This window comes from Tenrec ecaudatus, chromosome 10 (genome assembly GCF_050624435.1).
Source record: "Tenrec ecaudatus isolate mTenEca1 chromosome 10, mTenEca1.hap1, whole genome shotgun sequence".
NCBI classification, from domain to species: domain Eukaryota; kingdom Metazoa; phylum Chordata; class Mammalia; order Afrosoricida; family Tenrecidae; genus Tenrec; species Tenrec ecaudatus.
The window spans coordinates 98874987-98900691 of record NC_134539.1 but is presented as its reverse complement, the minus strand read 5'-3'; the positions used below and the strand labels follow the sequence as shown (position 1 = coordinate 98900691).

The 25705-nt window shown below is 42.6% G+C and overlaps 1 protein-coding gene across 2 annotated transcripts; it reads left to right on the top strand.

Moving 5' to 3' along the window:
- The first annotated feature begins 1093 nt into the window (after nucleotides 1–1093).
- Nucleotides 1094–22990, top strand: LOC142458126 (myosin-4). Of its 2 annotated transcripts, none has more exons than XM_075559170.1 (38): nucleotides 1094–1297; nucleotides 1395–1538; nucleotides 2083–2239; nucleotides 2906–2933; nucleotides 3026–3140; nucleotides 3517–3609; nucleotides 3743–3806; nucleotides 3966–4064; nucleotides 4170–4273; nucleotides 6477–6615; nucleotides 7483–7601; nucleotides 7703–7852; nucleotides 7970–8140; nucleotides 9276–9585; nucleotides 11021–11088; nucleotides 11600–11687; nucleotides 11773–11890; nucleotides 12153–12276; nucleotides 12361–12497; nucleotides 12622–12877; nucleotides 13551–13793; nucleotides 13929–14105; nucleotides 14317–14462; nucleotides 14639–14729; nucleotides 14822–15211; nucleotides 15698–15824; nucleotides 16261–16379; nucleotides 16506–16702; nucleotides 17975–18158; nucleotides 18241–18406; nucleotides 19089–19213; nucleotides 19470–19778; nucleotides 20479–20682; nucleotides 21258–21383; nucleotides 21475–21645; nucleotides 21735–21839; nucleotides 21938–22033; nucleotides 22838–22990. In XM_075559170.1, exons 1-38 carry the CDS (start codon nucleotides 1094–1096, stop codon nucleotides 22988–22990), a joined length of 5817 nt encoding a protein of 1938 aa, XP_075415285.1. The 2 variants fall into 2 exon arrangements, with proteins under 2 accessions (XP_075415285.1, XP_075415284.1); XM_075559169.1 differs by having other exon boundaries at nucleotides 9276–9590; nucleotides 11023–11088.
- Nucleotides 22991–25705: the final 2715 nt, after the last annotated feature.

Genomic DNA, 25705 nt, shown 5'->3' with positions numbered 1-25705 from the left:
ACTTTACACTCATTTTTCCATTTCAGAAGAGATATTTCTAGGACTGGTATTTTTTTTAAAGACAGGAGAGGAAAGAGAGTGAGAGAGTGAGAAAGAGGCATAGAAACCTCAAGCAATAAGAATCAGATAAAACAATTGTATGCTGAAATCCAGTTAAGAACAGAAAGAAATAAAGACAGAAAGTATGTAAGTGCTATGAAATTTTATTAAAAATTCAGAGATTGTTTTTCTCTAAAAACTTGGGGAAAGTTTTTTTTTTTTTTTGGTTTTGTTTTGTTTGGATAATATGACTGACTTTCACACCATTTAAGAAGGAAGGAGAGAGATTTAGTTTTGACCTGGACAAAATCATCTGTTGGTGTAGTTGTTTACAAATTGTGCTGCTAATAGGAGAGTCAGCAACTCAGGCGCCCAGCTACTGCTGAGGCTGTCTGCTTCTGTAAAAATTTATAGCCTTGAAAACCCTATCTTACTGGGTCATGATGAGTATGAATCAAATTGATGGCAGGGGATACTTAATACTTACATGTGAAACACAAGTTCAATCGTGCTTGTTAGGTCTTTTGAACTGATGTGCCTCTTTGTGAATCCACGGTTAAGAAATAGACAAACATAATCTAGGGCAGGAGGAATGTTGTCTATGAATGTTGCATTTGAAAAAATAGATAAATTTAGATGGCAAAGTAATTGAGGCAATTTGCATACAATGAATAAATAAGTAATAACAAATGAATGAATAAGGTGTCATCAAGGGAGAAAACACAAACAAGTAGAAAAAGTAAAGATTCTGAAAATGCTTGGGGCACTCCAAATGTTGCTGATTGAAATATAGCCTCCACATTCCTCAATGAAGGCCTTTGGTATCAAAGAGATAAAGGCTTAGAATCTTACCCAAATATTGGTTACTAAACCGGGGTCTTTCAAATCAAGGTTCTGCTCTCTTGGTCCTCTATGGGGGCCCCTCTATGGGGTCCCAGGCACAAGCCCTACAAGCGTTGATGAGGAAATCAACATGGCAGAATGAGCATCTCTGGACTCTGTTCCATCCCTCAAGGTACACCTGGTGCGGTGTGGCCATCAATAACTCGCAGCCATGAGCTCCGACGCGGAGATGGCGGTTTTTGGGGAGGCGGCTCCTTTCCTCCGGAAGTCTGAGAAGGAGCGGATCGAGGCCCAGAACAAGCCTTTCGATGCCAAGTCCTCTGTCTTTGTGGTGGATGCAAAGGAGTCCTATGTGAAAGCCACCGTGCAAAGCAGGGAAGGCGGGAAGGTGACAGCCAAGACTGAAGGTGGTACTGTAAGTTTAAAAAAACAACAACAAATAAAGGAGGGGGCATAATTGGTCCATTACTGCTATTTAGTTGAAACCAATGGTCACCTTCCATTCTTATTAGAGTGTCACAGTTAAGGAAGATCAAGTCTTCTCCATGAACCCTCCCAAGTACGACAAGATCGAGGACATGGCCATGATGACCCACCTGCATGAGCCCGCCGTGCTGTACAACCTCAAAGAACGTTATGCAGCCTGGATGATCTACGTGAGGGCCCCCCCTCCCCCCCTTCCCCCTCCCCCTACCCCACCTTCCCAACATTAATTTTATTATTTTTTACTAACACCATGCGCTATGTTAGTAAACAGATTCAGGACAAAATGTTCAATATTTTCTTCTATTGCTATCTTATCTGAAGGCCAATCCTTGGCTTAGCGGTGTCAGTGCTAATGTACTCGAAGAGGTCCATGTGGGAAGCCAAGTACTGAGTACTCAAGGAGTGGGGAGATGGAAGCATTTTGTGCAGTGAGGGGTGTTGAAGGAAGGAGAAATCATTGACGCCATGTCTTTTCAATTTTTAAGCTAATTTTTAAAATGTAATCGGTCCTTTAGCAAACTTCCCAATGAATTCGTAAAAGTTGGCTACAGCCTTAAATATTGGTCACTATTTAAACAAGACGTCCTAAACACATTTAAGTCCATGAAAAATGACTGAGTACTCAGGTCCCTCGCTCTTGTCTAGAGCAGTATTGCCAAGACCTTCTTCATGACTCCACTGCTTATTGACTGATCTTGTCTTCTTTTCCCCCAGACCTACTCGGGCCTCTTCTGCGTCACCGTCAACCCCTACAAGTGGCTGCCGGTGTATAACCCTGAGGTGGTGACAGCCTACCGAGGCAAAAAGCGCCAGGAGGCCCCGCCCCACATCTTCTCCATCTCTGACAACGCCTATCAGTTCATGCTGACTGGTGAGTGATTCCATCATTACCATTCTTGTAACCATTCGTAAAATGCATCCTGATTCCAAAGAAAAGAGACTGTGAGCATTTTTAGAAATGTTCAGCCCAACCAGGATAATAGTACGATGAGAATGAGAGAAATATGTATATTCAGAATAAAAGCCACCGCCTCCAGAAATATAGAGATGATTGCTTACATTTCTACAGGCATCCACATCAATCCATAATTATTTCAACTCCAAATTTATGCATTGATTATGCATGTTAATTATACCTACAATATCAACATCTGATATACCTAAAATAAGCTTTGACAGCTCTCAGAAACATGATGTTGGAAATTAGAGGTTGACAAGACTTAGAAGCATCAACTGGGTAAATGAATGGAACATGAAACTGCTATTCATCTGACACTGATAGGTTATTCTCAAGGAGAGTATGGTTAAACACTGCATCCCATCCTGTGTCGGATAACCGGAGGATAACACTATGATTCATTGGCATACCTTTTGGTGGCTTACTGTAAAAAGAGTTGTGAAAAGGAGAGCACAAATTGATAGGAAGCTTTCAAATGTGTGGTGAAAAATTATCTTTCAATGCCATGCTTTACAAAAACTACTTTGATCAATGTGTTGTCTATGTGATCAACAGTGATATTTGGTTTCTCTTTCACAGATCGTGAAAACCAGTCAATCTTGATCACGTACGTAGACTTCGTGTCTTGTTTTCTGTTGAGTTTTGATCCCTGATGGTTGTCACTGCTTTAGAACCTTATTTCTCCTTGTGTTTGGACAGCGGAGAATCCGGGGCAGGGAAGACGGTGAACACCAAGCGTGTCATCCAGTACTTTGCAACAATTGCAGTCACTGGGGAGAAGAAGAAGGAGGAAGCTACTTCTGGCAAAATGCAGGTGGGTCTGGCATTCAGTGGAGGGCAGAGGTAATCACCCTTTATTTTAAATTGACCATAACACTTCAGAACCATCAAAGCCCACTGTAGAGGATGCTAGAATACAGAAACTACCTGGTAAGGGCTTGTGATGAGGAGGCAAGGTATTGGCAGGTTTCACAGGCAATAGTTCTCACAACCATTTATTAAGACAAAATGAGGGCCTGATAATATAGAAATCAAGACCACTGACCTCTGCTTTTCATTTTTTCTTACTTAGAAGACCTTACCCCAAAGTTAAAGAAAACTAAAAAGGGGGAAGGATAATGGAGGTGCAAATGGAGTTGGATCACAAGCCATCCTTTCTAGCATTTCTTTATCTTGTCATTTCTCTGAAGGGGACACTGGAAGATCAGATCATCAGTGCCAACCCCCTGCTGGAGGCCTTTGGCAACGCCAAGACCGTGAGGAACGACAACTCCTCCCGCTTTGTGAGTCTCTTCTTTCTCACCTCAGAATGAACCCTGCCACTGTTATGCATGCGCCAATACCTCTTCCATCTCTTTGGTCCATGGTTTGAGCAGAATTGTTTGCTTTCTCATAGTCCTCCTTTGCCTTTTTAAGGGTAAATTCATCAGGATCCACTTTGGTGCCACAGGCAAACTGGCTTCTGCAGATATTGAAACTTGTAAGTCAACGCAGGATGAGTGGTCGAGAATCCTTTTCTTTGGGGTACAAATGGCACATCTTGTTTTTTGCTGTGTCGTGTTAACTTTTCAGGCATTTAACTTCCCACTGTAGCCTTTGCTTTTTTTCAAATTTTTACATGCCTAACCTGCCTTTCCAGATCTGCTAGAGAAGTCCCGCGTTACTTTCCAGCTAAAGGCTGAAAGAAGCTACCATATATTTTATCAGATCATGTCCAACAAGAAACCAGAGCTTATTGGTAAGAAGCAGCTTGGATTTGTACTAACTTCCCAATAAATCCATTCCAACTGTGGTTGATGATCAAGGTACCCCTGTTGATATAGGTTTGTTTCCATGTGTTCAGAAATGCTCCTGATCACCACCAACCCATATGACTTCGCATTTGTTAGCCAAGGCGAGATCACAGTGCCCAGCATCGATGACCAGGAAGAGCTGATGGCCACAGATGTAAGTCACATGTGTAATTTTTCTTCTAGTCCACCACACTCTCTTCTATTAGAGAGGGCAGAGTTCACACACACACACACAACTACCAACCCAGAAAACCCCCATTTAGGATTTCTTATGTTTGCACATGTGCCTATAGTAAACTGTGGGTCTTTGGCATTCCTTAGCTATTTAAAAAATTTTTTTCTTATCCTTTTGGGTTCATTTTTGTCAGCTATATTGATGTTTCTCTTGAATTTCTGCCAGACTCCAGTCACAAAAAACCTGGGGAAAAGCTACCATTTTTTCAATGGTTTTATTGGCATAAAATTCACATAGCAGACCCCAATGCTTCAATCACATCGAGACAAGTAGTACAACCCCCACGGCAGTTTCAGAACATTGTCTTCATCCATGTGTTCATTCCAGAATGAATGAACATTTTCTCCACTCGTCATAATCAGCTCCCCATTCACCCCAGACTCCCTTGCTGTACCCCCAAGGAACCATTACTCCAGTTACTGTCTCTATGATTTACCTATCCTGGATTTCACAGATAGAAGAACGTTTCTAAAAAACACAAATAAACTAAGAACAATAACAGAGTAACACAGTTAAAAGCCCCAATAGAAAAACAAGCAGAAAATATTAAAACTACAATAAATTTAAATGGATCATACGGGAGATCAAATGATAGGATGCTACCTTTTAGCCTAACTGCATTTGAACCAATTCATTTTTCAATGCATTCTGCATGATAAAAGCTACAATATTTTTCCATTAAAAATACAACAGGATGCTGAAAGTCTCCCAGTTCCTTTATTGTCAGATGTTAACATGAATTATATTTCAAATAACCCCAGCATCTTCTGTATAGCTTTCTCCTTCGATACAGCTAAGAGAAGTGTTCTTTCTACTTCAAAAACACCTTTGAAGTAGACAATCCTTCTATACAGCTAAGAGAAGTGTTCTTTCTACTTCAAAAACACCTTTGAAGTAGACAATCCTTCTATACAGCTAAGAGAAGTGTTCTTTCTACTTCAACCTTTCTGGGAACTCCATAGGCCTATTCTGTTTGGGGAACTAGCGTTACCCACTTTAAAAAATAAAGATGGTTACTTTGTAGCTTATTTTCTTTATACAGATACTTTATCCATACCGCTTTCTTTTTAACTTCTGAATAATCAATGTTCTTTAATCTTTTGATATTTTTAAAAATTTTACTCAACACTCCCAAGATAGGGTTGAAAGTTGTTTACAAAATATTTTTTTCTAAAAGTTTCTTGTAAAGTATTATTTACCAGAAGCTGAAAATGATTTATGTCTTTAATTTATAAATATCAGCTTTTACTGCCCATGATTTATTATCACATTTACATGTGCAAACATTATATGGAATTGTGAAACGCTCTTTAGTCTCAGAGAGGTTAAACAAACAGAAATGTGGCGATCTTGTTCTTAAGCTACTGTGAGAATGTCAGGTTCTGTAAGTAGCTTTGGTCAGAGAGCTGGAGCTGAAAGACAATGATGTGGAGAAAGATTCAGGTGACCAGAGTGGTAAATGAAATCATTTCCTTCTCTGAAGCCTGGCCCTGGGATAGGAGCCTTTTCAGAGCTTTATCGGGCTGGCAGGAAGCGAGTCCCTATCGGAGGGGAACAACAAGGAACATCATACACCTGTTGGAAGAAAGGGAGAAGACTCTTTTGCCGCAGCCTGCATGAATAATGACTGGGGAAACTCCTTCCCAGGCATCTCAAAGTCCCCTGAGCTGTGTCTTGCTCTCAGAGAGGCATTTGGGAAATATTCAAGGTCATTCCTGTCCTGCTCAGGTCCTCTTTCCAACTGCATCCTTCATGATCATGAGGTGGGACGGCTGATGCTGACTAGATAGACAAATTAGAAGGAAGGGCAAGCAGAAAATTGAGACGGAGACAAGAAGTAAGGAAAGCCAAGAGACAATGAGGAGTGTGGGTCACACCAATAGGGAGGAGCAGGGAACAAGCCTTGGTCTTAGCATCGAAAGTCCTGGCTCTGACTCGTCACTGAGTATGCATAGACAAGCCACACAGCAGCTCTATCCTCATGGGAGGACTGATGCGTAACTCTGGCTGGGCCTGTGCATATCTGAAAATGAGGGACATGAGTGCCTTCGGAAAAGAGGAAGGAATGGTAAGGCTACGTGCACGGATCTGTCTGGGTGGTAACTGAACATTCTTTCAACAGAGTGCTGTGGACATCCTGGGTTTCAGCGCTGATGAAAAGGTGGCCATCTACAAGCTCACAGGGGCTGTAATGCATTATGGGAACATGAAATTCAAGCAAAAGCAAAGGGAAGAGCAAGCTGAGCCGGATGGCACTGAAGGTAACCCTCCTTGTTGAAATTTTACCAATAATAGAACAGGTAGCATGAGCTACTCAAGAGCAGCGACTATGTTTTGCTAACCGTATCTAATGAAAGTAAACTAACATTAAGGGAAGGAAACGCCACATCGTTTGATGTTTTACATGATTGAACAGGTTTGTGGAGTTGTGAGATCTACCCACCCCATATGCCATTGACTTTTTTGTAGCTCTATTTACTATTTGTTTAAGAGTCCTGGTTAGCAGTTTGAAACCACAGGCTCTAAGTGGGAGAAAGATGAGTCTTTCTAGTCCCAGAAAGTTGCAGTTTCTGAGAGTTGCAGTCTCAGAAACTCACAAGGGCAGTTCTGCCCTGTCATGTATCAAAATTGAGTCCAACAAAAGGCACAGCCATGAATCAAAATTGACCTGATGACTGTGAGTACAGTTTGATTTTTTCCCTATTTGATCAAAACATTTGGAGTCTATTTTTACAGAAAGAGAACTAGAACGAAGAAATAACCCGTGTGCCTCCCAGTCCCTTAGGGGAGGATTTTCCACGCTATCTGTCTGTCTATCTGTTTGCACAGAGAATCTATTCCCCAAACTCCAATGTATCACTGCGAAAAAGAGCTAGAGTTCATAGAGCCCGTGACAATTCTCCAATTGTTGAAACAACAATATACTTATTATTAACAAGAATTAATAATAAACATAAACTATTGCTTCAATTGTTGAAGAAATAACAATAATAGCAATAATAATAAACACGTGGACAGGTTTGGCTGCACTTGCAAAGATGACTCTTTGCAAGCGAATTTTTTTGTTGTAATCTTCATCATTCACATGCTGAGTTGTGTCAGCCACCATTCTTGTCTTGTTCGTGCAGTTGCTGACAAGGCCGCCTATCTGACAAATCTCAACTCTGCTGACCTGCTCAAAGCCCTCTGCTACCCCAGGGTGAAGGTCGGCAATGAGTACGTCACCAAGGGCCAGACTGTGCAGCAGGTAGGCATGATTTCAGCTCTCTGACTAATTTAAGCGAGGGGAGACTCATGAGTTCATCATTGTTTCCAATTCAAAAAGTGAAACCACTACTGTTCTTGAAGGTGTACAATGCAGTGGGTGCTCTGGCCAAGGCCATCTATGAGAAGATGTTCCTGTGGATGGTGACCCGCATCAACCAGCAGCTGGACACCAAGCAGCCCAGGCAGTACTTCATCGGCGTGCTGGACATTGCTGGCTTCGAGATCTTTGATGTGAGTTGTTTGGGGAAACAAGTGACCCAAAGAGAATTTGCTACTCGTGTCTTCTTTGCTACCCTCCTGATGGATTTTCCAAATTCACTCAAACCCTTTGGTGTTTAAAACACCTAGTTCAACAGCCTGGAGCAGCTGTGCATCAACTTCACCAACGAGAAACTGCAACAGTTTTTCAACCACCACATGTTCGTGCTGGAGCAGGAGGAGTACAAGAAGGAGGGCATCGAGTGGGAGTTCATCGACTTCGGCATGGACCTGGCTGCCTGCATCGAGCTCATCGAGAAGGTGTGTATACACTTGCATGAAGCATCCATCCTGTGTATCAAGTCAGGACCTATAAGGCGACTCCTCCATCACCCCTCTATATAGCCTACCCTGGATAATGAGTCCTGGCTTCCCCAAGGGGGTCGAGCAAGAACTATATCACATATGGCTATGTTCAACTCACCAGGAGGCAATGAAGCATTTTCAAAAGTGGAAATTGAGAGCTCATCGTTAGACTGATGTTACAAATAAAGCATGTGGTTATGTGTGAACAGTGGGAAAGAGAAACGAATACAGTTGCCATCTAAGAAAACCTAAAATGTTCAAATCAAAAACCATAAAACTATGTAAGATATGAGTGTGAAATCAGACTAGGTTTGCCCAACATGGGAAAGAGGTATTTCATTTAGTGACAGAATCACAGTACTATTTATGAAATGTAAATCCAGCGAGATGTAGATTCACTTCTACTATATCATGACTGGATCATCAAAGTAGCTCTTGGAAGACATTGTGTGGCTGCAGACAAATTTCTTTCCATCTCTCCCATCAGAATCACTGCAGAAAAGAGTCAGTCTGCTGAGAACGCAGAGTGGCAAACCCAATGATCATCATGTAACTCCACAGTGATGGGGAGCCTGGCTTAAAGCACAACGCACTTTAATGATACATCAGATGCACTCTTCCCCTGAGAATGCATCATTTTTAGTCATTATATACAATCTCTCTTCTCTCCATACTTGTGTTGGTGTTTACATTGGAGGTGAAGGAGATTACGTTGTCAGTAGGGACGATCATATTTAGATATGTGCACTTATGGGATAAAGAATTCAGCTTTGAAACGATACTTCTGGAGTTGGATTTTATATTTTGAACATCAAGTTCACTAAATGGAATAGATGGATTTCTTCTTTTTTTTAACTGGACTTCTTTTTTAAAAAAACCGAATCTTCCTAGGACACATAATTCTCATATGTCCTTGGCCCATAATGGTGGTTGCAGATTTCAGTAGCTGAAGCAATAGCATACCTATTTAGTTTATATTGCCTCAAATTCTTGGAAGCACAGGATCACTAAGCATTTTACTAAGTATACAAACTACTGAAGAGTAGGTTTTTTAAAGGACTCACAATTGTCCCTCTTACCCTACTCATAGCCCATGGGCATCTTCTCCATCCTGGAGGAGGAGTGCATGTTCCCCAAGGCCACAGACACCTCCTTCAAGAACAAGCTGTATGAACAGCACCTGGGCAAGTCCAACAACTTCCAGAAGCCCAAGCCTGCCAAAGGCAAGGCCGAGGCCCACTTCTCGCTGGTGCACTACGCCGGCACGGTGGACTACAACATCGCCGGCTGGCTGGACAAGAACAAGGACCCCCTGAATGAGACGGTGGTCGGGCTGTACCAGAAGTCTGGCCTAAAAACCCTGGCTCAACTCTTCTCGGGGTCACAAACTGCGGAAGCAGGTAATGTTAGCATCCATCTCCTCCAAGAATGATACACACACAATTAAATTTCTGGTTATCATAGACACAATGCAGGTATAGAAAACCTAACAATAAAAATGCCGACCTATATAGGTGTAATGAAAGGAAGTCTATATAATTTGGGTGGCACCATCCTAAAATGGTCAACATTTGGAGCAAAATTAATACTCTGGATCGATTTGTCTCATTTCACCAGTCAGGAAGGAGAAACGCAGGATTGTGGAATCCATTCGTATTTTTTTGAATAGTACTTGTTTCTTCAAGGATGCAGCTCAGTTGGAAATGAAGGAATTCTATGTGAGAGCAATAGTACTTGAGGAACCAGAAGTTCTGTTTTCATAAGGTTTTCAAACTAGGAAATGAGACTTGCCCGCAGACTCTCACCTGCCTGACACACAAACATGCAACTCTGCCTTGTTCTCTGGGATCGGAAGGGGGAGGGGGGGACAGGGAAGCATTAAAGTTCTGGAATAGATATTGTCAATGTAGACGAGGACAATCCCATCCACCCTCTACATACACAGATCCACCTAGTTCACTCACAACCCACTCCCCCAAGTGTCTACAGTATATGCAGAAGCTTATATTTTATTTTCCACTTTAATTTTTATTTATTTTATTGTAACTGAGATTATGCAACAAACCATCCACCAATTTAACAGTTTCTACATGCACAATTTAGTGACATTGAAGGCATTCTTCGAGTTATGCAACCATTCTCACCCTCTTTCTCTGAGTTATTCCTCCCTCGGTAATATATGTCCAATGCTCTCTGGTATTATAAGCTGCTGTTATCAATGTGAACCCATCTGGATAGCTCTTAACACAGCATCATAGCAAGGCATGTGCTACCAGTGAAGCTGAACCATTACTTGGTCTTAAGAAGACTTCAGAAGATAATCTGGGCTTAAAGTTGAAAGGTAAACTCAGGACAGTAGACCTCAGGGTTTCTCCACCATCTCCTAAAAGCACGGATTCCATAGAAATGTGAAATTGTGTTCTGCATTCCCCCAGTTTGATTAGGATTCGTTGATAAACTCTTTGGACACAGTGCTCAATAATGGGTCTTGTGAAAAATCAGGCAGTTGTCAAGGAGGCAATGAGTCACACCTTCCAGATCCCCCCATTCCTGACACCCCCCCCCCTTTTCCTGTTGCTTCATGTGAATAGAGATCCACTGGAAGACCATTTGCACGCTGTGAAGAACCCAGGCACAATGAAATGAACTGGGAAATAAAATAGAGAACTCATAATCTGTTTTCGGAAGAGGAAAGATATATAAAGAAGGATAAGGGTGCTGTGTGCAAATTAGTGCAAATTTAAATTGCAAAGAGAATTCAGGCAAGCCTGAAATGTATGGATACACTTAAAAGGCTGTTGCCATTCATTTTAATTTTCCTATTTGATTTTTCAGAGGCTGGTGGCAAGAAAGGGGGCAAGAAGAAAGGCTCTTCTTTCCAGACCGTGTCTGCTCTTTTCAGGGTACAGTGCATGCTTGAATTGCAAAGAAATATACTTTTTTAAACATTCATGAAATAATGAGCAGAGAAAAGAAAATCAAAGAAGCATGCTGTTGAAAATCTGAAAAAAATAAGACTCACAGTCTGATTCCATCAAATCACACCTTATGATATATAGACCATTTTCATTTTAAACTACAAATCTGAGAGATCTGATATTAAACAAATTTCACCTGACACTCAAATCACTATTGTAAGTTAAATATATTCCAGATGGCTAAAGCTTCATTGTAAATGTTCTCTAACTTAGCAGTCAAAATAATGCCCTGATGTTGACTGCTTTTCCTGTAACCTGTAATTTCCTATCCTATACTCCATCTAAATGGCTCCTGTAGGTTTTCGTGATTTGTTCTTCATTGAAGTCTCTCGCTAAAATGCCAAATGACGAGCATACTCAATTATGTATCATTGATAGGGACTCTCACCCGGATGCGACTAGAAATTATGTTAAAACATCTCATATGGTTTTATAGGAGAATTTGAATAAGCTGATGACCAACTTGAAGAGCACTCACCCCCACTTTGTGCGCTGTCTCATTCCCAATGAGACTAAAACTCCAGGTAAGCTATCTCTGCTGTCCAAATACACTTCAGTGTGACTTCTCCTTCAAGTATCATATATGAAATATGTCTTTCTCTTCTTTAGGTGCCATGGAACATGAACTTGTGCTGCACCAGCTGAGGTGTAATGGTGTGCTTGAAGGCATCCGTATCTGTAGGAAGGGGTTCCCCAGCAGAATCATTTATGCAGACTTCAAACAGAGGTTTACATCTCATCTGTCTATACATTATTTTTCCCTTTCAATGGCATAGTCCATATCAAAATTGCCACTCCATTAATATATTTGAAAACTTTTCCTAGAAAAATGAAATGCAGCTAATTGTACAGATGACCATAAAATGAAGACCTGGTTTTAAAGTTGTCGTGACCATTTTGTTCTTTAAAAATCAATCTATGCTCCTTTTATTTGTAGCCGTCTTTTTAAAGGAAGAGATCACCTCGCTATACTCTTTTTATTCCAACAGATACAAGGTTCTAAACGCAAGTGCTATCCCAGAGGGTCAGTTCATTGACAGCAAGAAGGCTTCAGAGAAGCTGCTGGGGTCTATTGACATTGACCACACCCAGTACAAATTTGGTCATACCAAGGTACTGCCAACAAAAGTGTTCCTATCTCAATTACGGCTTCTTTCTCACGAGTGTAACCAACCTTTTGTCTTTTTCATTGCCAAGGTTTTCTTTAAAGCTGGCCTCCTGGGAACTCTAGAGGAGATGCGAGATGACAAGCTGGCTCAGCTCATCACACGCACTCAAGCCATGTGCAGAGGGTTCCTGATGAGAGTGGAATTCAAGAAAATGATGGAAAGGAGGTGAGAGACTAGGCATGCGTCCTCGGCACGGGCCCTTGGTTGAATCTAAGGCGAGCTTTACTCTTGTTGCGTGCATGCTGACGGTAAGTTCTGTAGCCTTTACGTTATGTTTGTTTTCCTACAGAGAGTCCATCTTCTGCATCCAGTACAACGTCCGTGCCTTCATGAATGTGAAGCACTGGCCCTGGATGAAGCTGTACTTCAAGATCAAGCCCCTGCTCAAGAGCGCGGAGACTGAGAAGGAGATGGCCAACATGAAGGAGGAGTTTGAGAAGACCAAGGAAGAGCTGGCAAAATCAGAGGCGAAAAGGAAAGAGCTGGAAGAAAAAATGGTAGCGCTCATGCAAGAGAAAAATGACTTGCAACTCCAAGTTCAATCTGTGAGTATGACCTACTTCGCTTTTAGGCCACCTCTTCTTATCCAATCACTGGCTGACTGGATCTGAGAATAACTTTTCTAGGTTGAAATTTATAATGAAGTGGTTTCCCGGCAATGTTTTCCTTTCCTAAACACTACGCCTCAGCTCTTAAGAAGCTGTTCTTACAAAGTCACATTGTGCTGACTCTGTGGATTCAGACAGTTTTGTCGTTAGTGAGAACAGTCAGACTAATATGCCAGACCTTTTCTTTCTTGTTACTTAGGTTACGTTATTGTGTCTGGAGTAAATATTTTTGCCTGGACAATAAAAAAAAGTTATGTTCTTATTATCAGGGCAGAAAAGAGGCTACATTAACCCTCTACTAACCTTCCACCTACATGAAAGAAATGGGTTATTATGATGGGTATATGCATAACTTGTCCAAGGTGTTAAAGGTTAATGAATTTCAGATTTCCACCCCAAAGGTTGGTTTCATGATTTGGCCTTTTACATTGGATAGTTTGAGGAAATGTTTTTTATTATATTTAATCAGTAGACGGAAGTTACTAAAATTTTATCTACCTGAATTTTTAAAGTTGGAAAACATGTGGCCTACACTGAGTTTCTCTCTTTTAATAAATCCTTGTTTGCACTTACATCTTAGAAAAATAAAAATGGTCATTTCCCCCTTTAGGAAGCAGATGGCCTGGCCGATGCAGAGGAGAGGTGCGACCAGCTGATCAAAACCAAGATCCAGCTGGAGGCCAAAATCAAAGAGGCGACAGAGAGGGCTGAGGACGAGGAAGAGATAAATGCGGAGCTGACGGCCAAGAAGAGGAAACTGGAGGATGAATGCTCAGAGCTCAAGAAAGACATAGATGACCTTGAGCTGACACTGGCCAAGGTGGAGAAGGAGAAACATGCCACAGAGAACAAGGTAGGAGCCATATGCATGTGAACGTGTGTGTGTGTGTGTGTGTGTGTGTGTGTGTGTGTTCTAAACCATGGGGTTCCCATGAAATGAAGTCCACCCAAACACAACATGGAATGCAAAGCGTTTTTACTCCGTAAGGTGAAAAACCTCACAGAGGAGATGGCAGGCCTGGACGAGACCATCGCAAAGCTGACCAAGGAGAAGAAGGCCCTCCAGGAGGCCCACCAGCAGACCCTGGATGACCTGCAGGCAGAGGAGGACAAAGTGAACACTCTGACCAAGGCCAAGACCAAGCTGGAGCAGCAAGTGGACGATGTAAGTTTAAACAATGAAGCATGATTTTCCCTAAGAGGAAATAATCAACTATGTCATGTTGCTGAACCTTTACCTACTGCCTACTGGATTTATAAATGTGAACTCAAGTTTCCATGTTATCGATTGTACATTTAACAATTACACTGAAGGCTAATGCCATAGAGCTCACTCCTTAAAATGTAAAAGAAATAAAAACCTATTATAAATGTAGCTGGAAGGATCTCTGGAGCAAGAGAAGAAACTTCGCATGGACCTAGAAAGGGCCAAGAGGAAGCTGGAGGGCGACCTGAAATTGGCCCAAGAATCCACAATGGACATAGAAAATGACAAACAACAACTGGATGAGAAACTCAAAAAGTAAGTACAGTTCCATTGGAGATTGCTTATTGTTGACAAATTCAGATAGAAGATGTTTCACAAAAGTATGCCCTACTTACTCGTCGACACTAATGCTATAAAGGAGTTCCATTATGCCCAGGAAAGACGCCTGGTAAGAGAGTGGACTGTGGCCTGATACATTGCCTTTCTCACAGGAAAGAGTTTGAAATGAGCAATCTGCAAAGCAAGATTGAAGATGAACAGGCCCTTGGTATGCAGCTGCAGAAGAAGATCAAGGAGTTACAGGTAAGACATAACCTCTACCGTTTCCAAGCATCATGACAGGAACCAAACCAGCCATGAATTTACATTACTGTTGGCATGCCATTCAACCACAGGCCCGCATTGAGGAACTGGAGGAGGAAATCGAGGCAGAGCGGGCCTCCAGGGCCAAAGCTGAGAAGCAGCGCTCTGACCTCTCCCGGGAACTGGAGGAGATCAGCGAGCGGCTGGAAGAAGCCGGAGGGGCAACTTCAGCCCAGATTGAGATGAACAAGAAGCGAGAGGCTGAGTTCCAGAAAATGCGCAGAGACCTGGAGGAGGCCACCCTGCAGCACGAGGCCACCGCAGCCACCCTGCGGAAGAAGCACGCGGACAGCGTGGCCGAGCTCGGGGAGCAGATCGACAACCTGCAGCGGGTCAAGCAGAAGCTGGAGAAGGAGAAGAGCGAGCTGAAGATGGAGATCGATGACCTGGCTAGTAACATGGAGACGGTCTCCAAAGCCAAGGTTATTATTAACTTGTCCCCCTTTCATTTTTATTTGCAGTAATTCAAAATGACCAGGTCATTATGCATATGTTTCTACTCTAATTGCCAACATTTTAATGTCCTTTCCAGTGTCAAAATGATTCCTAAGGAATGTAAACATTTCCGTCCTCATAACCTATTTTTGGAAATCATTCTAAACTTTATCTCTGTTAACATGAAATAGTGCATCTACAAGAAAAACAGGCTTATCTAACAAGGCAGAATTTAAATAATGATCAGATGTACCAAAGGAGATGATCTAAAATTCTAAATTTAATGTATTCAATCTATTCTTTAGCCAAAAATTAGGTGGCTCTCCTACTTTCAAATCACTGTGCAGAGCTTAGAATTAGATTGAACCATACATAGGACAGTTATGGATTTCCAAATCCCAGATTTCCAAATAGAAGTGACTAGGTTTCCCCATCCCCCCACCCCCCCGTTAATTTTTTTCTATCTCCCATAGGGAAACTTTGAGAAAATGTGCCGTACTCTAGAGGACCAGCTCAGTGAAGTGAAAACCAAGGAGGAAGAGCAACAACGCTTAATCAATGAGTTGTCCACGCAGAAGGCACGCTTACATACAGAGTCAGGTCAGTAACTGAGTGTGGTCAGACTTTGCAAAGGTGACACAGGGAAGGAGAACCCCCACCTGTGCATATCTAGCAAACAGAAATCATGGGGAGGAATGCTTCACAGTTCTTCCTGCCATCTTCATCATTTGCGCATGAAGGTAAAAAGTTGCATGTGACGGTTGTAAGTGATAATATAGGGGGGTGGGGGTGGAAATTAGCTCCTTGAACTGAGATCTTCGTTGTCTCAGCATCACTAAAAAAAAAATCTCAGATCCTAAAATATCAAAGAGAGTTCAGACATTTTTGATGAAGGAAACAATCATCTCAACAACACATCACGAGTCATTCTTTTTATTCTATAAAACAAGGAAATTCCACTATTATTTCCTCTTTTAATTTAGTTTTTGTTTACACAGAAGACAAAGCAAAATTGTGTGTATTTTGCTTTCCCCAGGTGAATTTTCACGCCAGCTCGATGAGAAAGATGCTATGGTTTCTCAACTGTCGCGGAGTAAACAAGCATTTACACAACAAATTGAAGAACTAAAGAGGCAGCTAGAAGAGGAGTCTAAGGTGAGAACTCTCCAGCTGATACGATCATTGCTTAAATTACGCAACATGACCCACCATTAAACTTCACCTGGACAATATCCGTGACTGGAAGGTAAACTGATATCACCTACATTTTGATTGGTCTAGGCCAAGAACGCCCTGGCCCACGCCCTGCAGTCCTCGCGCCATGACTGTGACCTGCTGCGGGAACAGTATGAGGAGGAGCAGGAAGCCAAGGCGGAGCTGCAGAGGGCCATGTCCAAGGCCAACAGTGAGGTGGCCCAGTGGAGGACCAAATACGAGACGGACGCCATCCAGCGCACAGAGGAGCTGGAGGAGGCCAAGTACGAACTTCTCGTGAGGGGGAAGAAACGCTAACATTAGAGAGGAAAGGGAATATTCTAAATGTGAGAGTCGGCGAATAATTTCAGCTGATTTGATTATAGAGTAGTAGGCTCCAAGGTCTTCTTCTTAGAAGTGGAAAAGGGGGGAAGGTGAGAGCCTTCTTCCTGTTCTGGCCTATTAACTCAGCATCTGAAATTTCCTTTTACCAAAATGAACGTGTAAGTATCGCCATACCCTTTATGAATGAATGAATGAATTTCCCCTAAGGTAACACAAACAGAGACAGTGAGATTACCTGCTACATTCTCATGATAATTAGGGAGAAATATCAAGCTCCTTAGACTGAGAAGATTGTCTCAGAATTATTCAAACAAATAAACAAACAAAACAAAATCCTACTTCAAAGAAAGCCCAGAAACTTTTGAAAAAGCAAGAAATAATCTCAAAAACCCTAATGTTATAACTTAAAATAGCCATTATTTTCCTTTCTGGAATATTGGAAGTTCCAAATAGGACTTTCATACCCTTACATCATTTGATTAATAATTCAGTATTAATGGGTTTATTCAAAGTGTAATTATACATATTGTTTATGGACTAAAAGTCATAGGAAGTATAAGTGAGAGGGAAATAACTATATTTCCTCAGTGAAGAAAACTTTCCTAAATGTGATTTATCGATTTATCCCAGTACCTACTAGAGTTCATCTGAGAAGGATCCGCAAGTATTTGTAGAACAAACATTCTAGAGAAGGATGTGGACTGGTAAAGAATGCAGTGAAGAAAACTTTGGAGAATATTTAGGAAGTGTGATCATGGCATCTTATTTATTACCTGGGGCCACCCAACTCAGAAAGTTACTGATTGAGCTTGAATACGTCACTCTGGGCCACGGTCATCTCATTTGCGAGGTAAAGAGGACCACAAAAGATGCTTAAAGGTCATATGTAAGATTAACTTTCATGATGACATGCCTCGTGTTCCTGGTTACCACTTCTTTCCACTCTCACATTAATTCATGCTTGCTCACTCTCTCTCACAAGCACAATGGCCTCATGAGTGTCTCTTGGATTACCCCTTTGATTAAGAGTAAAAGGTACTAGAGAAAATGGAATGCCAGAAGAGATAAAATAGGCACTGGGCCTCTAAACTTTAACAACTTGTGTGCATCGAAGAAAGACCATCTTGAGGACACTATGACTTCCTAGTCAGTAGCTGTTGTCAGTTCCTGTAATAACTTTGGTCTGTCCTTGCCAACTCAACTGTTTTCAGGAAGAAGCTGGCTCAGCGTCTCCAGGATGCTGAGGAGCACGTCGAGGCCGTGAACGCCAAGTGCGCTTCCCTGGAGAAGACCAAGCAGCGCCTCCAGAATGAGGTAGAGGACCTCATGCTGGACGTGGAGAGATCCAACGCGGCCTGTGCAGCCCTGGACAAGAAGCAAAGGAACTTTGACAAGGTAGCCCACCATAACGGTCCCCCTAAGGGGGAACTGGCCTGAATCTTGTTTATCGTGACTCCATGTCACAACGTGCTTGCAGGTGCTGGCAGAATGGAAGCAGAAGTACGAGGAGACGCAGGCAGAGCTGGAGGCCTCGCAGAAGGAGGCCCGCTCTCTCAGCACCGAGTTGTTCAAGGTGAAGAACGCCTATGAGGAGTCCCTGGACCACCTGGAGACCCTGAAGAGGGAAAACAAGAACCTGCAGCGTGAGTCTTTGTAATCATGACATTGCCAACCAATGTAGAGAAGTGTAAGCAGCAGTCAAGTCAATCAGCTGATGGCCATTAGAGATGAAGAAATAAGTTCATTAGAAGGTGACACAGGGAGGAGGCCAACGCCAAACACAGACTTTCTTAGAGGAGAGTCCTGTTGGAAATCAGAATACAAGGCAAGGTTCTTTCCTTTGGGATTTACTCTCTGGGAGTCCAGTTTTACATGAACGATGGTTCCATTAACTCTGGTCGCAGGTCCATCAAGAGAAACAATTACTGACCCTGGAGAAGTAAACAGAACAATAAGGCTCTTCTTAGTCTTAGCCTCACTTGTCTTTGTTGATTCGCCAGATAACGGGAATTAGTTTTGATCCCTAACCGTCAGGCAACTAAAAGGAGCGCCTGAGTGTTACCTGGCCCTTCTAAGAGGCATCCACACCCACCTTGTTTGCCTCTGAGCAATGCAGCAAATTGCAAAAAAAAAAAACAAAAACAAAAATTCCAAAGGGATTTAGGTGAGGGTCACGGAAGAAAAGGTATCCATTAAACTAACCGCATTTATTTAATACGGTGGATTTTTCTCCCTATATTAAAGTTAAATAAGTTAGGTTACACTAGATTTCAAATGTTTCAAAATCCTCAACTGAATTTTGGTGTTTGATTATTAACATTACAGAGGAGATTTCTGATCTGACTGAGCAAATTGCAGAGGGCGGAAAGCATATTCATGAGTTGGAGAAAGTAAAGAAACAGATTGAACAAGAGAAGGGTGAACTCCAGGCAGCCCTAGAGGAAGCAGAGGTACGTGTTTCCTATTCTCACCTGGGTATCATAGACAAACTGCAAACATGAATAGCAGCTGAGAGCTACTATGCTGCAAACATTAAGGGAAGACAGATGTAATTCATTAAGAAGTACTACATTGATCCTTGAAAATGTAAAACTATTAAACTACATCAGGATATATGGAAAGTGGTAATTTTTGAACGCCTCCTGGAGATCGTGCTGTGCAAAACGAAATGTTGCTCGGGTGACATGCGTGTTTGTTTTTATTAAGGCATCTCTTGAACACGAGGAAGGCAAAATTCTTCGCATTCAGCTTGAGTTAAATCAGGTAAAATCTGAGATTGACCGGAAAATTGCTGAGAAAGATGAAGAAATCGATCAGCTGAAGAGGAACCATCTCAGAGTGGTGGAGTCCATGCAGAGCACACTGGATGCTGAGATCCGGAGCAGGAACGATGCCCTCAGGGTCAAGAAGAAGATGGAGGGAGACCTCAATGAGATGGAGATCCAGCTGAACCATGCCAACCGCCAGGCTGCTGAAGCAATAAGGAACCTCAGAAACACACAAGGAATACTGAAGGTACATTGGATGAACACACCTGGTACCATACCGTCCAAATACCTTCGTCTCCCTCAGATTTTACTATTGTACGACTACGCCCTATGAATCTACTATGAATAAACACAATCAGGCCACTTGTCTTTTGCAACTTTCAGTTGTAAATAGATTGCATTGTAGGTTGAGTGTATGTACGCCACTGAAAAAGAGCTTAATTCTGGAGATTCCAGATCGTAACATTGACTTTGTCATCTGAAGAGAACAAAGCAGTGGGGGTGGGGGGAGATGATGTGATCAGAAATTTTAGCTACATGCTATTGCTTCAGTGGCTTTACTTATCTGGAGTTCATTCTACTTAATATATAAACTAACACGGGTTGCCTTAGATGATCTTTAAAGATGTATGCCTGATCCAAAATTCTATACGAGGGAACTTCAAATCGTTTGTGGAAAAAATGGGATTGAATGATAATGGACTTTTTCCACAAACCTTGTATATTTGGACATGGGTTTTTCCCTACAATTCAGAATCTAAAGTAAAGCCACATTAGGTTCTTTTGAGTAGAACAGCTGTGCTGGGTTTCAAAGGCAGTGTTGTTCCTTACAGATTGTTCCCACGTAATCATACTCTAAGCTATTAAGACTTGAGATTGTACATGATGCCAAGTTTGTATTCACTTTAATTGAAGTATGAGTAAGAGTCTTGTCTCTTTCTGCATAGGACACTCAGCTACATTTGGATGATGCCCTCAGAGGCCAAGATGACCTTAAAGAGCAACTGGCCATGGTGGAGCGCAGAGCCAATCTGATGCAAGCTGAGATTGAAGAGCTAAGAGCATCCCTGGAACAGACTGAGAGGAGCAGGAAGGTGGCCGAGCAAGAGCTTCTGGATGCCAGTGAGCGCGTGCAACTCCTGCACACCCAGGTGAGCACATGCAACTCCTGCACACCCAGGTGAGTGTGTGCAACTCCTGCACACGCTTCAGGGCCATAGTTCAGTAGACATAGTCCTTGCTGTTGAAGACCATGGGAAAGAATGATTGTTTATAAAGTCATTGAGAACTCCTGGTTCTGATCCCTTCCTCGAGTCTGGAAGCATACGTACACTACGGGCATAAGTATCTACTGCGACCCATCTAACTCACAAGTATATTTATGGTTAGAAATACAGTAGAGATCTACTGACTTTTTTTTTTTTACAAAGAATCAGAGGAGGCCACCTTTTAGTAATCATACACATGCATTACCAGACATCTTGATTTTATGTATCTCCAAGCTGCAAGTAGTCAGACAATAAAATGGAGTAGAAAGAATAGTCCACTTTCATGTGAGCATAGGACTGCTAATCACAAAGTCGATGGTTCAAACCCACCAGTCACTCCTCAGGAGGAAGATGAGAATATCTAGTCCCATAACAATTTACAAGTCCTGGGAACCCCTCCACAGCATCACTAGCTCATCATTAAATGCACTTTTCATCATTTTGTTATTTTTAAACAGAACACCAGCCTGATCAACACCAAGAAGAAGCTCGAGACAGACATCTCCCAAATGCAAGGAGAGATGGAGGACATTGTCCAGGAAGCCCGCAACGCAGAAGAGAAGGCCAAGAAGGCCATCACCGATGTGAGTGGACGGCAACGCAGCGGTGGCCACGCTGGAATGTCTCTGTGGCACCTGGAAGCTCTCCTACTCCATGTTGTTCGTTCCTTCCTAGGCGGCCATGATGGCCGAGGAGCTGAAGAAGGAGCAGGACACGAGCGCCCACCTGGAGCGGATGAAGAAGAACCTGGAGCAGACGGTGAAGGACCTGCAGCACCGCCTGGATGAGGCGGAGCAGCTGGCCCTCAAGGGGGGCAAGAAGCAGATCCAGAAGCTGGAGGCCAGGGTGGGTCTCCACCATTCATTCGATGGCTAGACTCTTAATAACATGGCAAGTGAAACCTAACTGCTAGAAACGCCCTTGCTCTCTTCCAGGTCAGGGAGCTTGAAAATGAGGTTGACAATGAGCAGAAGCGCAACGTTGAGACGGTCAAGGGTCTTCGCAAACATGAGAGAAGAGTGAAGGAGCTCACCTACCAGGTGCCCATACCTTTCACATTCTCTAGGCCTTCTGCTTTTAATAAAATAAAAATCATGATTTGCTTTCAGATAACAATACTATGTGTGACCTCTTGCAGACCGAGGAGGACCGCAAGAATGTTCTCAGGCTGCAGGACTTAGTAGACAAATTACAAACCAAAGTTAAAGCTTACAAGAGACAAGCCGAAGAGGCGGTGAGTATCTTGACAGGGAAAAACTTGCGGAATTTGGAACCTGAAGTCTATAGAATTTGAAGGGACTGTCTCTAAGTGGGAAAAACAAAGATTTCTTGTATATTTCTAAGCTTTGGTATGAGTCAGAACTGACTCGTGGCAGTGAGTATGCCTTTGGGTTTTCTGTAAGGCAAAGAACACAACATTATTAAGTACAAGATTAAGGATGACGTTAACAGTTCTTTAGGTCGAGAAAAAGGCTATCGCAAACTACAGGAGCACCAGCACCCGGCTTACCTCTGAGACCTTTTGAGGCAACTTTCCAGATGCATCAGCATCAAAATGCTCCTCGGTTCCCATCCCTCTCCTTCCCTATCTAGAATATAATGCCCAGTAATTCCCAGTCTGCATAAATGAGGGATCAAAAGTCTATACCTCTTTGACACAATACTGTCCCCATCACAGGCAAGCTTTCTTTTTTCACATTTGACAGGAGTTAGCCCTCCTCCTGTCAATCCTAAAACTTTCCGTGAGGTCCTCTGTACCCCCTACCACCCAGTATTTATTCCAGAAGCTTCTAGAGCACTAAGATTGACTCTGCTCTCTGAGAGGTTGGTGCCCTGCTGCCACTGCAGCATTTTAAGCTTGCCCACTCCCTCCCACAGGCAGGAAGCCCTGCTTCTGAGAAAGGATGGCACCCCAAAACAGGCAGAGCCTCGGCTTGCACGTCCTGAAAGCAAATACCGCACCAACTCCGTCGCAAACGCAGCATGAATCAGAACTTCTCACAATGGCTTGCTGTCTCAAATGTGTTTCTGTTCCCAGGAGGAACAATCCAACGTCAACCTGGCCAAGTTCCGCAAGATCCAGCACGAGCTGGAGGAAGCCGAGGAGCGGGCTGACATCGCCGAGTCCCAGGTCAACAAGCTGCGGGTCAAGAGCCGGGAGGTGCACACCAAGATCATCAGTGAAGAGTGATTGACCCAGACGCGACCCGGTGACCAGAGAAACGCACAGAATGTGAAACTCTTGGTCACTGTCTTCTCATCTCAAGGAAATAAAATCTGCGAATAATTTTGCAATAAAAAACTACTCTGGCTCTTAATTACAAACTCTATCCAGAGCTGTGGAGAAAGATGCAGCCGTCTATTTCTGAAACACTACCACCACGTCCACAGCTTTGGAAACCCCAGGAGGCAGTTCTACCTCGTCCTCTGGGGTCACTTCGGTAATAGGTTTGGCCAGGACGTTATTAAAACCAGTTCAGGTATTCAACACTTGTTGAGCTCCTCCTGTGTGCAATCAGAAATGATGGCAAGGAGAAATGTGGGCAGTGAAGCAAGTTTAAGAGAAGGGGAATGAAAATAAGGCTCTCTAAGGGGATGTCGAGTTGACGGATGTTCCCTCAGTTTCCTCCAACCATTTTTCATGAGCACCAAGAATGTATATGCTACAGAAATAGGCACGAAGGATAAGGCCACCCACTGTACCTGCCTTCAAGACGCACGATCCAAAGGAGGGAACAGCAATTCCAAAAGCTTAAGGTACCACATAGGTACACTGATCAAAGTAGGAGAGCCAAGTGGGGCAGTAGCACGCAGGAAGTCAGTATTGTGGGGTAGCCTGAGGGCTTCTCAAAGGAGACTGAGCTAGCTCCTTTAAGACTCCAGCTGACAAAAGAAGACTAGATGGGCATGCCAAGAACACAGGCACGAGATTCCAGAGTAGTCAAGGCATAGGCTTCATGAGCAGAGAGCAGCAGATGAGACCAGAGAGGGAGTGTAAGGTCTGATTGTGACAGGCACTGCCCAGAGGCAGTTCTGGGAGGAGACTGTGCAGCAGACTAGTTACCCCTGGGCCAAGGAAGAGGTGGCTCATGCTGGCAGCCACAGTGTGGAGGGCGGGGCAGGATGGCTAAGGCCCGTTTAATGGTACAACCTAGAGACGATGGTGATAAAAAAGAAAGAAAGCATAGAGGTCAATCACTGGAGTGTGGAAAGCCTGGGAAATGCTGGAACAGCCCCACGGCCTCACAGCGTTCAACCCTCTCAGTTACTTTGGGGAGCTTATTTCCTTTTAGAGAAAATACCGGCTTTCTGAATCTTTTCTATCTTCAGGGAAAAAAAGTCTTAGATTTTTAGATGAATCTTTCTGCTGACCTTCTAATTTTTACATATACTCCAGCTTATGCTGGAGCCTTATTTTCAACAGGACCTAGTATGTTTTAAGGGAAAAGGGGGAATGGGAATATGACTGAAATTTTAACATAATTTCCATCTGATAACTTCCTACAATTTACAGTTTTGCTTCATTGCTAAACAATCCAAACCAAAAAAATAATTGTAGCAGAATACCAATTTATCCTTTGATGGCGGTAGAATTTCTAAGAGGAGTCTGCTTCTGGAAATCTCCATTCCCAGTGTGAGAATTTTAATTAAGAATGAGACACTTGCTTATGAGAACAGAATTTTTAAGGAGTAGAAAATAATTATGAGAAATATATCCCTTATGTCATAATGAAGACTAATGAAATATCTCTGCTGAGATGGCATTTATTATCCAATTTTAATTAAACTCTGTAGTGTTAACCCATTGACCTCAAAAGCGTTGGGTAATTGCTTTCTCAGTCTACCTTGTAACTATTTAAATCATTGGTTATGTACATAGCTGAGAGTACATTCTATTACATATGAGTCAATTGCACCTGAGTCTCTGACAAAAGTTAGCAAGGATTTAGATCAAAACTATTTTGGTTAATATTTCTTCTTCATCATCTCATAGACTGGGATTTATGGACTCATGATACTCTTCTCTTTTGTTACAAAATCCCTATCATACTTAGGACTGCTTATAACTCTTCTCCACTTCCTTAATAGATTATTGAGAGCTGGGAATTGCTTCTAACCTATTGGTGCTAGATATGAAAACCCAAACAGGGTGTATGCAAGAAGGCTATCCTCCAGAGCAAACGACTTTGAATTAGGAACAGTGGTACAGTTTAAGGAGGGTGACTAGAAGAAGATTGTGAAGGGGAATGAAGGTCAAGGGCCTTTTTTCTCCAATTTATAACTCACAGGGAGCTATGCAGAGATCATTACGTCCCAGGGATGTGAGCATCCAGTCAGAACCATGACAGTAATAAAACCTCCTATCAAGCTGTCATAGGTCTATGGGTTTTTTCTCAGTGCCCCAAGAACTAAAGAGCCATGGTGATTGAACTGAGGATTCTGAGATCAACAACATCCTGATACTTGGAAATATGCTGATGATTTTTTCCCTCTCAGTTCACTTCATAGTATTCAGTGACCAAACAGATATCAAGACCAGAAGGACCTGCAATTATTCCTTACTCTAAAATACTGTTTCTCCTGCTGACTATATTCCAAGACAATAAATCTCTACAGGAGTAGAATTCACTCAACGGTAACCGGTTTCTTCCCCCCACCCCCTACCTATCTTATACATAAATCTATAAGAGACCGAATCCTTGGGAACTGAGAGGATGTTCACCTTATTTTTAACTAACATTCTAGACAGAGTCATTGGCTAACCAACTGATAAAGCATTCGAGGAAGAGACCCCTTGGTATATTCCTAAAAGGAAGGCAATCTTGAGGCCGGGAAAGGAGAGAAAGTTGTTGTTGTTTTTTATGGTCCAATGGCCACAGACTCACATTTTGCTCAGGGAAGACTA

What these genes read in the sequence shown, in the direction of transcription:
- LOC142458126 (XM_075559169.1), top strand. Translation starts at nt 1,094, where the DNA reads ATGAGCTCCGACGCGGAGATGGCGGTTTTTGGGGAGGCGGCTCCTTTC. An exon ending in TGAGCCGGATGGCACTGAAG is followed by an intron (nt 6,616 to 7,482) that starts GTAACCCTCCTT and finishes TTGTTCGTGCAG; the next exon opens with TTGCTGACAAGGCCGCCTAT. An exon ending in AAGAAAATGATGGAAAGGAG is followed by an intron (nt 12,498 to 12,621) that starts GTGAGAGACTAG and finishes GTTTTCCTACAG; the next exon opens with AGAGTCCATCTTCTGCATCC.